A 12,452-nucleotide genomic window follows, 5' to 3' on the forward strand; every position below is an offset into this window, starting at 1 on the left:
GATGCAATGAGAAAAAAATGGTAGTGGTAATGGTGACTGGTGGCTCAGATGTCAGTGCATCACTGGATATGTTCTGAGATTTAGGCTGAACTTTAAAGGAACTGCCCAAAAGGAATTCTATCATTTAAATTAGTTCAGCACTTTGGATAGCTTCTTTAAAGTTTTGACTATAATCCAGAGTGGATTCACTGTCCCATTGACATTAGAACCATGAACTATTAATGAGCTGCATTCAAGAAATTCCTGCAAGACATCTAGTTTGATTATAAGCATCCTAATGCCTGGCTTTTCAAGCTCACTCTTATTGTGAAGGTTAATATAGATCTGTTAGTCAGTCTCTGGGTAATCTGCAGTAAATTATCTTACTCCCAATTGTTTCACGTAAATTTAAATCTAAATTATATTGCTGCCTTGAAGAAATTTTGGTGAAAAGGGTTGGATTTTTGTGTAACTGAGATCCAACTGATTCTGGTATTCAAAGGTGCCTTACAGACGGGCCTAAGCGGCGCCGTCGTTGAGCCAGGAATACGCGCGAGGGGCGGCGCTTCCGGACGCGCCTTGCCCCTCGCGTGTATTCCGTACGGCAAGATGGCAGCGCCCTATACAGACGGGCGCGGCCATATTGACGTAACGGACGCACAGCGTCCGGACGTCTAAACCCGGAAGAGACGTCGTGAGTGCGCGCTTTGGCACTTGCGACGTCTCTTCCAGGTTGCCGGAAGGAGCACGATTTTCGCGCTCCTTTTTTACAGCGCGGGGGAGTCGCACGGTTTGGTTGCAGCGGCTTCCCCGCACTGCAACCGGCAGCAGCCCAAGACCGCTCCTTTTGGGCGGTCTGTAACGGACCAAAGTTTTCACTTTAAATATATGGTCTTTTGCAACTTGGTGGGTCTGGCAACAAACTGAAGTAGCTTCTGCAAGCCTAAACTCTACCCACATGTGAGCCTGATGACTTTGAGATCCTTTCCAATTCTATTTCATTACCTTCCAACTTGTCTAGGTCTATACAGTGCCAACCGTGGACTTGCCATCCATGGATTTTAGCTTTTACAGACAACAAGCCCAGGTTTTTTAAATGGGTGTGTGTGCCCATTGAAAAGACTGGGACGTAAGGTCCCGAGGTTTTTTGTTATCCGCTGGGCAGTCCAGAACAGATCCCCCACAGATATCAACATTTTCTAGTGTATACCTGAGGTAGGTTGCCTATCAGCCTTTCCATATTTACATTATTCATCAAGGTGATTTGCACTATTTCATTTTTGATTCAATTTATTTTTGAACAGATTTCACTCATAGTCTTATGCTTAAAAGATTTTTAAAAAGATTTTAAAAGAAAATGAATTATAAAATCTCTTTACTAACTGTGTTCGTGTTTGCATTCTTGGTAAACTTATAGACCAAGGTTTTAGTTAAATATTCACTTAGAAAACCATTTTAAAGAAAACCAGGAAGGAGAAACATTAAACAGAAACAATAACACACAAGTAGCACCAGCTGCAAAAAGCAAATGTGGCTTTTGTTCCATGAAGACTTTTGCTTTTAATTATTGCCAAAAAGAAAGACATATCACACAATTTACTTGGAATGTGGCCAGCAAAGCAATGGTCTGTAATAGGAGCAGCAATGATTTCTTGTAGCTGAGGTTGATTTATTATCAAAGTTGAAAGCACAAAACACAAATTAATTAAGTTCACCCTGTAGACTGTCTTGATGGTGGATGGTTCATATCCTGGATTATAAAAAGCACCAAGTTTCCTTATACTTACCACCAATAGTTTGCACAAGTAGTATTTTATCTATATGTTGCCTCTCCACAAAGTCCTGCTTTCCTATCCCATAGTGGTATGAAGATGAAGACTACACAAAATCTGGCAGATTCTGCCAAATTGGTAAGGCTTTAATTGCATATTGGGCCTAAACACCCTAAAGACACTAGATCCCATCTAATCTTGGAAGCTAAGCTGGGTCAGCCCTGGTTAGTACTGCAATGGTAAACTGCCAAAAAATACCAGGTGCTGTAGGCTATATCTCAGAGGAAGGAACTGACAAAACCATGTGGCACCATAAGTTGACAAGTGACTTGAAAACACATACACCACAAACACACAAAATCTCATATGGCAGATATTGACATGTGGCAGAATGTGAAAAATGCACCTTTAAAATGTTTAAAGAAACCAGATCCTCAGAACACTGTGATTTAATTACATGCTATCATTTTATTAGATACAGGTGAAAAGGGGCACATATCTCAACATCCTAGATTCAGGAAGATGATAGTCTTTATTATCTGATATGTGTTAATACTGTAACTTTTTATATGTATCTCACTTTTTTCTCTCATGGATTTTATTGGGTGCTCTCCAATTTTTGTTCTTTTTTGCATTTAACTTTTTATTGGCACAAGTACTGCATAAAAATTTTGATTTTTTAATATCTCACTATTGTTATTTTATTTTAGGAACATTCAACACATGATAAGTCCAAATGAAATGTTAGGAGAAAAACAAACAATGTAAGCTTAGTGAGCATACAGAAGCAGCAGATGTTCTATGAATAGAAGATTTGAACACATTGATCACAACCGTGAAGAATTATATACACTCCAGATTTCTGTGGAAGCACAATGTAATACAGAATTAAGCCACTAACCCTTGGGAGTTAATATAAATTCTGTGGAACTGAATAATGATTTGCTTTATTATGGTAGTATTAAAGTATTTTGAGGAATACAGTTGTAATTCTTTCTGATGTTGATTAATTTTACATAACCAAATGGATTTTACATAACCAAATTATTTCTTTGCTATAATCTTTATTATATGCACAATACAACAAGGTTTGCTTCAGAAACAGATCTTTTTGAGATAAGATTTTAAGTGGACTCCAGAGTCAGCCTGAATGAAAAATGTGCAAAGATCTGGAATTTAAGGCATCAGTGTATAATTCAATTGAGTCAAAGTACTTAGATTTAAACAATTTTACTCCTACATGAGTACAATTAGAGCTGAGCAACCAAATATTTTGTTTATGTTGAGCCCATTTCTCTCTCTTGTGGCAAGTGTGTATGTCAGTTTGTTTGTACAAAACTTACACCTTACTCATCTGGGGTTTGTGTGCTACAATACTCCTCCAATAATACTAAACAAAAAAACCTTCTCTCTACATAGAAACTAGAAGGAAAGGTTCCAGCATAGGATCATCTAGGTCACCCACAGAAGCTCTTTTTCAGGTTCCTTGGCCTTCAGAGGTGAGGTGGATGGTGACCAATATGAAAATACTTTGCCCCCCTATTTAATACCATCATTCAAATTATAGGGTTAGGAAGTCTCTCCTGTAGGGCCAGGGGGAACCAATTCATTTAAAGTCCTTATAGAATGCTCCATGAAAAATGTATTCTTCTGGGGATGAAGCCAGTTGTCATAACTAAAGTGACAGCTGATGATCTTGAGGTTCATAAATATGCCTCAGGTTTTAATCTAAACTTTAAAGGAGCTATCCATAATGCTGGTGCCTGTCCTCAAATAAGTTTGCTGCCTTGTATAGCTCATGCTGAGTAAAGCCTGGAATGAATTCATCACCCCACTGACATGGAAGGCACCAACTACAAGTTTGTAACACATCAGCCTTTGTATTTAGTATTGCATCAATGCAACTGGTTGCTTATTCTTCCTAATTATTTTTCCAAGCCATGTCAGGGTGGTTACAGTCCTAACAGAGCAATTGTAACAAAAGTAAAAATGCATGCAAATGAAGTGGAATTGTACACATTTGGTAAAGTTGCTTATGTTTAGACTATGTTTATTAGCTTCCATTCAGTCAACCTTATTTATGTTGCTGTTGATGTATGTTTAGGAAGATGGCTACTTGCATCTTTGTATGGAATTTGCTTGATTCTTACTTTCATACTTGCACTATTTATTAACTCTACCTTTGCCCTTCATCATAGCATGCCTCCACTGGATTGTGAAAACGAGGTCATTTTGCTTTTCTTCAACCAGAAGAACTTTGTTCTGTAACTTAACCACAGCTGTGCACATATAAGCAGGTTTTCTGTGTTATAACTTAAGGCGTGCTGTATAACTTTGTGTGCTGACATTATGCGCTTGCATTGTTCATACCCAATTGCTATTGCTTAAAGAACAAATTCAGTAATTTATGATAAAAGATTTGCACTATCTCCTCCCATTCTTAAAGCCCTTCTGCACATCAGATTGCTTTCATTGTTTCTTTGTTTCTTTGTTTTAATAATACCACTCTGTCTTAATGCTGTGGTCTGAGTGTTGCATTTTGCAGGTCAAATATTAATGGCATTTATTAAGTGTCCTTTGAATGGTTATTTGTTCACCTGCATATTGATCTTCTCATTGCTGTTCTTCACTCTTATGTGTCTCTTATGATACATTATAACAACAGTGCATATACTAAAGAGTTTATTCATATTTTACTTGTATTTTCTGATAGGTGATCACTTGCCTCTTTCAAATCTAGTTGTTCCCTTTTGTCATAAAAAAATCCCTCATTTCTTGAGATCATTATATGAACTGAGGTTTTAAAGTTGGTATGTCAAACATAAAGGCTATTGTTTTTTCTACTTTCTGATACAGCAAAAGACTTACAACCACCCCTACCAAATATTCAGACTGCATTATAAATGTTTATCTGTTCCAAACAAGCTAGTTCTAGAGAAACTAGGAGATATCTGCATCTTTTCTTCATTGGAGTCTAAATTCTTTTATCTTGTTTTCAAATATATAATACTGAGGGAGGAAAAATAAAACCAATGCATGTTCCAAAGTTTTCATTGAATAAAATCTTTTCCTTGCTATTTTGATATTGACAGAGAACCAGTTTAAATGCAAAACTCCAGCAATTGCAGATATAGTGATCCTGGTTGATGGTTCTTGGAGCATTGGCAGATTCAACTTCAGGCTTGTTCGTCTTTTCCTGGAGAATCTGGTTGCAGCCTTCAACGTGGGTTCTGAAAACACGAGGATAGGTAATCTTTTAAAATAGGGAGTGAATCACCAAGCATATTGTGACTCAGTTTTCTAATTATGGTAATTGTATGGAAGGTTACTCCAAGACATTTTACTGCCTGAGGCAAAGCAGTTAATGGCCTCCCTCACCCCAGTTAAGGTGCATAGTATCCCAAGACTGCCAAATAATTCTGGCAATAAAAAAGGCTATTAATAACATCCATTCAATTGTTGGATTTGTATCTTGCCTTCTTCAAAAAGACTCATACTAATGTTCAATTAAAGAAGGATATAATTAAAACAGAGAGTCAGCATGGTGTAGTGTTTTAAGAGTTGGACTAGAATCCTGGGAGACCAGAATTTGAATCTCCACTCAGCCATAAATAAATGGGTCATTAAATAATATTTGGCATGCATCCAGTAAGCTGATATGTGTGAGGAGGAAGCTGAAGAACATGAATTCACACATCCACACATTCTGCTGATTCCACTTGCACCAGTTCTATCCAAAGAAAGACCAGTCTACAGGGCCAGTATTGTTGTTTGCAAACATGTATTGGCAGATTTTCAGACTCCCTTTTTCATATCTGTCTGGGCACCAAAGAACAGACTCCTTAAGAGAAATAACTCAGAGGTGGGCATTATACAACCCTTTAGATATTGAATTGTAGCTCCCAGCATTCCTCACTGTTGACTAGGACTGCTGAAACTTACAGTCCAAAAACTTATGGAGTGTCACAAAAATTCCACTCCATTCTCAAACATGACCTAGATATACCCTTCTGAAGATAGAAATGGCATAGTAAAATGGTGTCCCTTATATAAAGTGGTGGAATCAAAGTTTGCTTTGGGGGATTTATATTTTTAAAAAATATATATTTTCAAGCTGTGGATGGTGGAATCTGTGGATAAAGAATCTGTGGGTACAGAGGGCCAACTGTATAAGTAAACTTCCATGATACATTTATTTCTTCCCCAGGTCTTGCTCAGTATAGTGGTGACCCACGAATAGAATGGCATTTGAACACCTATAGTACAAAAGATGCTGTATTGGATGCTGTTCGTAACTTACCCTATAAGGGTGGGAACACCTTAACAGGTACAGTATAGTTTGTGCATGACTTACATAATTCAAAAATCTGCTTACCTTCCTAAGGAACCACAATTGCCACCTACCCTATTTGTATTGTGAACTTTTTAAGGACATTCCTGGCTCCTTTCAGCAACATTTGAGCCAGGTCTGAAAATCCTCAGAAACAATGGGTTGTTACTACAGCTTGGTTTGAGCATAACACTAAATTAGTATTATGCACTGAGTCTGTTCAACGCTTGGGCTAGAGCACTTCCTCTCTCCCTCTCTAGTGTGCACCTGCTGCTTTAAACTAACTGTATTATATGTGGAATGTGTCAAACCATCATCAGTTTAAACTTTGGGCTTTTTAAAAGCAAGCCAAGATCAAACTGTGTCTACTGATCCGTTTATTAAACAAAAACTAACTGACTATAAATCCCAATTTGGATATATCAAAAAGCCATGCTTAATTTAAGCGAGGAAGTGGATTCTTCCTGTTTCTTCCATTGTATGAGGTGGAAAAGATGATTGTCACACTTGATCCTGAGGTTCAAGTAGACCAGTGGTTCCCAACCTTCCTAATGCTGTGACCCTTTAATACAGTTCCTCATGTTGTGGTGACCCAAACCCATGAAATTATTTTCGTTGCTACTTCATAACTGTAATTAAATAGGTGTTTTCCAATGGTCTTAGGTGACCCCCATGAAAGGGTCATTCGACCCCCAAAGGGGTCCCGACCCACAGGTTGGGAACCACTGAAGTAGACTTCTTGGCATATTCATCCATGATTTCACATTATATCCAAATCAGACCTGTCTGTACTAATCCATTTCTATCAAGAAGAACAGAAGATAAGGGGTATTAGCTTGTATGACTGATTGATTTGGCTCAAGCTGATTGCAGCTGTTTCATTCAAAACCTTAGGAAGTTCAAAGAATAAGCTCAAACAATAGTTTGCTTCAGATGAGTAACAGGAATCCATGACTGAATCTAGACAAGATCCAGTCTTTCCTATGAGTAACAATTACTCATTGTACCTGTCTAAATACCCTCAGACTTTCAATGAATAATCATAAAATTCTGGTTTCAAACATTTGCTGACCCGACATGCCTAAGGGATTTTTGCAGTGTGTTTTATTTATCTAGTGAATGTATAAACCGTTCTATATCAGAGTTTGTAAAAGGGATAATAGAATCAAGCAATCAAATATGACAGCTACAACAAAAACTTGTAGCTTAATTTACATTAATTTTTAAAAAGTGACTGGCATGTGTTAGTCAAGAGAAGCTTGTCAGAATCATAGAATCATAGAGTTGGAAGAGACCGCAAGGACCATCCAGTCCAACCCCATTCTGCCATGCAGGAAATCCAAATCAAAGCATCCCCGACAGATGGCCATCCAGCCTCTGCTTAAAGACCTCCAAGGAGGAAGACTCCACTACACTCCGAGGGAGTGTGTTCCTGTAGGACAGCCCTTACTGTCAGGAAGTTCCTCTTAATGTTGAGGTGGAATCTCTTTTCCTGGAGTTTGCATCCATTGTTCCAGGTCCTAGTCTCTGGAGCAGCAGAAAATAAGCTTGCTCCCTCCTCAACATGACATCCCTTCAAATATTTAAACAGGGCTATCATATCACCTCTTAACCTTCTCTTTTCCAGGCTAAACTTCCCCAGCTCCCTAAGTTGTTCCTTGTAGGGCATGGTTTCCAGATCCTTCACCATTTTAGTCGCCCTCCTTTGGACACGCTCCAGTTTCTCCACATCCTTTTTAAATTGTGGTGCCCGTAACTGGACACAATATTCCAGGTGGGGCCTGACCAGATCAGAATACAGTGGCACTATTACTTCTCTTGATCTAGACACTATACTTTTATTGATGCAGCCTAAAATCGCATTGGCCTTTTTAGCTGCTGCGTCGCACTGTTGACTCATGTTGAACTTGTGGTCTACTTGGACTCCCAGTTCCCTTTCACACGTAGTTTCATTCAGTCAGGTATCCCCCATCCTACATCTGTGCATTTCATTTTTCTGCCCTAAGTGCAGTACCTTTCATTTCTCCGTGTTGAATTTCATTTTGTTAGCTTTGGCCCAGCTTTCTAGTCTAAAAAGTTTGAAAAAGAAGGGTTTTCAGTGGAGACTGAATGCCTCGCCCCAGTTTGAATTGGGCTCTGTAGAATGGAAGTCGATATACTAAAGGTCCTACTTTTCATGGACTCAAGGGGGATATCATCCCATTTGAAATCTCTAGGCATATTTCTGCAAAAATACCTCAATGATCAGACTGGATAATATACAAGAAGCAGTTTCTCTCTGTGTATTTTTAAACCTGAATTTTGTTGTTGAATTCTCTCCCCCTTCAAACATGCCACATGTTCTTTCTCAGAAACACACATTGAATTTAATGTCTGTAGGGAGGTTGAGTTACCCTTCTGTCTGTGGGTGGCATGCTGAATCTGCTCTGTGTTATAGCCTGGAAATCAAAGAAGCTGTACAAGTTGCTGAACTTATTTGAGAAATAGAATTTAATCCCTTGCACAACTCATTTAAAATTCAAACTAAATCCCACCCCATTAACATAGGGTGCTCCTCATTGGTGAGTATGGGTATGGGTGTGGGGTGTCATTAGTGATTTACATATACCTCCTAGTCAACTGTTCAAACTGAACAAACAACAGCCAACCTGTTTGGGATATATTAGCTATCAATATGCCTAGTAAAATGCTGATAACATTTAATATTTTTGATCACTTTTTCTTTGTCTTTTCTTTTCTTACTTTACAGGTCTTGCCTTAACTTTTATTTTGGAAAACAACTTTAAGCCTGAGGCAGGTGCAAGGCCTGGTGTCCCCAAAATTGGTATATTAATCACAGATGGGAAATCCCAAGATGATGTCATCCCACCTGCAAAAAACCTGAGAGATGCTGGCATTGAGTTGTTTGCTATTGGTATGTATTACTGGATTGTCTGTTCATAGGTAAAAAAATATTCAAAAGTGGTTTACCCATGCTGCCTTCTGTGCAGAACCAATGAAAGTTAATACTGAAGAGCCACTGCCATTGTATCAAAGAGATCTTCTGTGAGTGTCCCCCTCCTCCTCCTACTGCTGCTGTCCAGGAGCTTGCCTTCTGGACCTTTTCTGCTAATTTTACAATTGCAACTATCAGCTCTCTTCTGCTGGTGTTGCCACTGCTCTCTGAAGATGATGGATAAGCCTTAGTTTGATGTCTCCTCTTTGGGTATTGTGTCTTGGATGACCCTACTAGGAGTCTAAACTCTTGATAAGATCCCAGCCTCTCTGACACACTCAAACCCCCTTATCACATTAAAGTGAGCATCCAAGAGAGACTCTGTAGGAGATCTCTCATTCATAGGATCATCATAAGCTGAAGCCAACGTGATGGCACATAACAAAAACAACAGTATATTGTCATAAAGACTCATTGGAATAGAATTGGATGTCCAGCCCTGAGCTCTTTGTAGGATCTGGAGTGCAGGGTGCAACTGTATCATCCTTGACAAATTGCTGTCCAGTCTTGAGGAACACTGTTTTACTGACACATTGATCAGAGTCTCTGTAAGTAACTTCCTTCCTTACAAGGGATGTTCATAGCTCAATCACACCTTTGCTGAAATCCAATAATGGCTGGTGACTTCCATGTTGGCAGGATGGTGAATCTGTGGAAGCTTTTGGTTTTAAAGGAGCTATCCAGAATGCTGAACCATATTCCCAAAATAAGTTTGACATCCTGGATAGCTCCCTTAAATTTTGGATTAAAACCTGAATAGATTCATTGCCCCAGTGACATGGGTGACACCAGGTGTCATTAATGAAATCTTTTAGGATGGAGCTGCGGTTCCTTGTGAAGGAAAGGAACCCCCAAGAGTTGGAACAAATACTTTTTTGGACTATGGCTCCCAGAATCTTCTAGACAGTATGGCTATTGGCTAAAATTATATCCCTTGGAATAGTCAGGAAATACTTCTGGCTCAGATTATATAGCTAAAATTATACCCATATTACAACCTCCACATTATACCCATATTACAATTCCCAGATTGTACTCATTCTAGATTATATAGCTAAAATTGTACACCATGTAATAGCCTGAAAATATACCTAAGAGTATACTCTATACCAGTGATGGTGAACCTATGGCACGCGTGCCAGAGGTAGCACTTAGAGCCTTCTCTGTGGGCACATGTGCCATCGCCCCAGCACAGAGTTTGCCAGAGTTTGTTACTAGAAAGCCAGAGGGACATGGCACTTTGAAATTAATAAGTGGGTTTTGGGTTGCACTTTGAGCACTCGGCCTCTAAAAGGTTCACCATCACTGCCCTGTACCAGCCAGGGGGGATCAGGTAGTTGTAGTTCAAAAACGTAAGGCTTCCAAATTATTTCAAGGGTTACTGTATATACTCATCCTTAAATCTAAAAAATTATCCCCCCAAATTGACCTCAAAATCCCAGGTCAATTTATTTATGGGTCAGTATGGTAATATGATAGCAGCTCTTTCAGATTTCCCCATGAAGGGAGAGTTTCTTTTTCTCTTAAGCCAAGCAGAAAGAGTCCTGGGTGATTAATTGCTGTTAAACAGAGTCCCTTCCACACTGGCTGCCATTGTTTGGGGAGTGAAGGGTGAAAGCAAAGTTGAAACACTGGAGCAAAAATTCTTAGAGTCTCTCTTCCTCTGTGCTCACATGCACCCACTGAAGAAGCCTCCAAGTTTTACCCTTGATTTATCCATGGGTTATGGCAAAATCCATAATTTTCTCCCCAGAACCTGCCTTCGACTTATACATTAGTTCAACATATAGCTGAGTATATACGGTAATGTCAAAACACTCATTGTATGGAATAAAGCAAGACTGCAGACTTTATTTTTTCTTCCAACACCAGGTGTGAAAAATGCGGATGAAAATGAACTGAAAGAGATTGCCTCTGAACCAGACAACACTCATGTCTATAATGTTGCTGACTTCAGCTTCATGAACTCCATTGTGGAGGGTCTTACAAAGACAGTGTGTTCAAGAGTTGAAGAACAGGAAAAGGAAATCAAAGGTAAATGAGATGCAGAAATGTCACCTTTTCTGCTCTGTTGAAATATTATACAAGCAGAACATTTTCAAAAGCTGGAACAGATTATAGCTGAATGAGGGAACTCATCATACTGGGCAACTGAAATGTGATTTTTTTTTTTAAATTGTCTGAAAACCTAGGAACATTGGTAGCTACACTCGGGGCTCCTACAGACTTGGTCACATCTGAGGTGACAGCCAGAGGATTTCGTGTGAGTTGGACTCATGCTCCAGGCAAAGTGGAAAAATACAGAGTTGTCTACTATCCCACTAGAGGAGGGCAGCCAGAAGAGGTAATGGATTAGCAAATATCCAGATACTTAATTATCTGAAAATATTTGATAGATGAAGGAGTGAATTCACCACTTGGAAACTTGTTAAGACTATAAGAATAAAATTGAGGTATCTGTCTGAGGTTCCATCCATCTAGTCAAACATCCTGGGCCATCTGGATATGTATAGGAGAGCCACAAGTGCTTCTGATTTATCCATAGTTGACCTGCTTGTTTTCCAGAGCTTGGAAATCCCCAAAGTTCTGGATACTTATAATCCTCATTCTACATGGTTGATACTGCTGAGGATGATGGGGGTTTTAGTCCAACATATTTGGAAGGCAACAGGTCAGGGAAGTTTAAATAACTTGGTTAGTCTTCACATTCTCCAGAACTGTCTTTGTGCTAATTTTTCCTCTGATCCTCTTGCCCCTGTCTTCCCTTCCTTTTCTGTCTCCTATTGTTGAAATTTAGATTGTGATTTTTATGAGACAAAGATATGTCATTTATGTCTAGTATTCTGTTAAGCACCTTCTGTATTGAAGATGCTTTATCAGACAATTGAGCTCTCAAAAGTATTACCATGGAGATGTGAAAGCAGAGATGATTGAACATGAACAGTAATAAGTAATAAGGGAAGTTCAGTGGATTAAATATGTGAAATGTATTTTTCAAGCCAAATGCCAGAGCCTTCAGCAAACTTGTTCTTCTTGGGGTCTTAAAATTATACATGTAAGACAGGTACACAGAAGGACTGATTCCATGGAGTGACATTTTCAAACACCTCTGAACCCATCTTCAGTTCTTCCTGGAGAGAATATCTTATTGCTGAGGACCTAGACCAGGAATGGGCAAAGTGTAGGCTCTCCAAGGCTTTTTTGTAGTTCTCAGGGGTCAAAAAAGTTGCAGTTTTTTCCAAACAATATATATATATATATATATATATATATATATATATATATTATCCTAACTGCTCAGGATGCTTTCTAGGCAGTGTAGTGAGCTCTTCCCCCACAGACCAATTTAAGCCCAGGCCAAAAGAAGCCTATTTTG

The 12,452-nt window shown here is 39.0% G+C and overlaps 1 protein-coding gene across 1 annotated transcript in view; it reads left to right on the top strand.

Moving 5' to 3' along the window:
• The window catches only part of COL14A1 (collagen type XIV alpha 1 chain), a 156,673-nt gene that overhangs the window by 34,755 nt on the left and 109,466 nt on the right, over positions 1 to 12,452 (top strand). Inside the window, exons 5-9 of the mRNA XM_089518391.1 lie at positions 4,844 to 4,999; positions 5,959 to 6,078; positions 8,831 to 8,995; positions 10,949 to 11,110; positions 11,269 to 11,420. Coding sequence (XP_089374517.1) covers positions 4,844 to 4,999; positions 5,959 to 6,078; positions 8,831 to 8,995; positions 10,949 to 11,110; positions 11,269 to 11,420 — 755 coding nt within the window. The remainder of the gene's footprint in view (positions 1 to 4,843; positions 5,000 to 5,958; positions 6,079 to 8,830; positions 8,996 to 10,948; positions 11,111 to 11,268; positions 11,421 to 12,452) is intronic.

Source organism: Sceloporus occidentalis, unplaced genomic scaffold, assembly GCF_023333645.1.
Source record: "Sceloporus occidentalis isolate IW3139 unplaced genomic scaffold, rSceOcc1.0.p SCAF_3, whole genome shotgun sequence".
Lineage (NCBI taxonomy): Eukaryota > Metazoa > Chordata > Lepidosauria > Squamata > Phrynosomatidae > Sceloporus > Sceloporus occidentalis.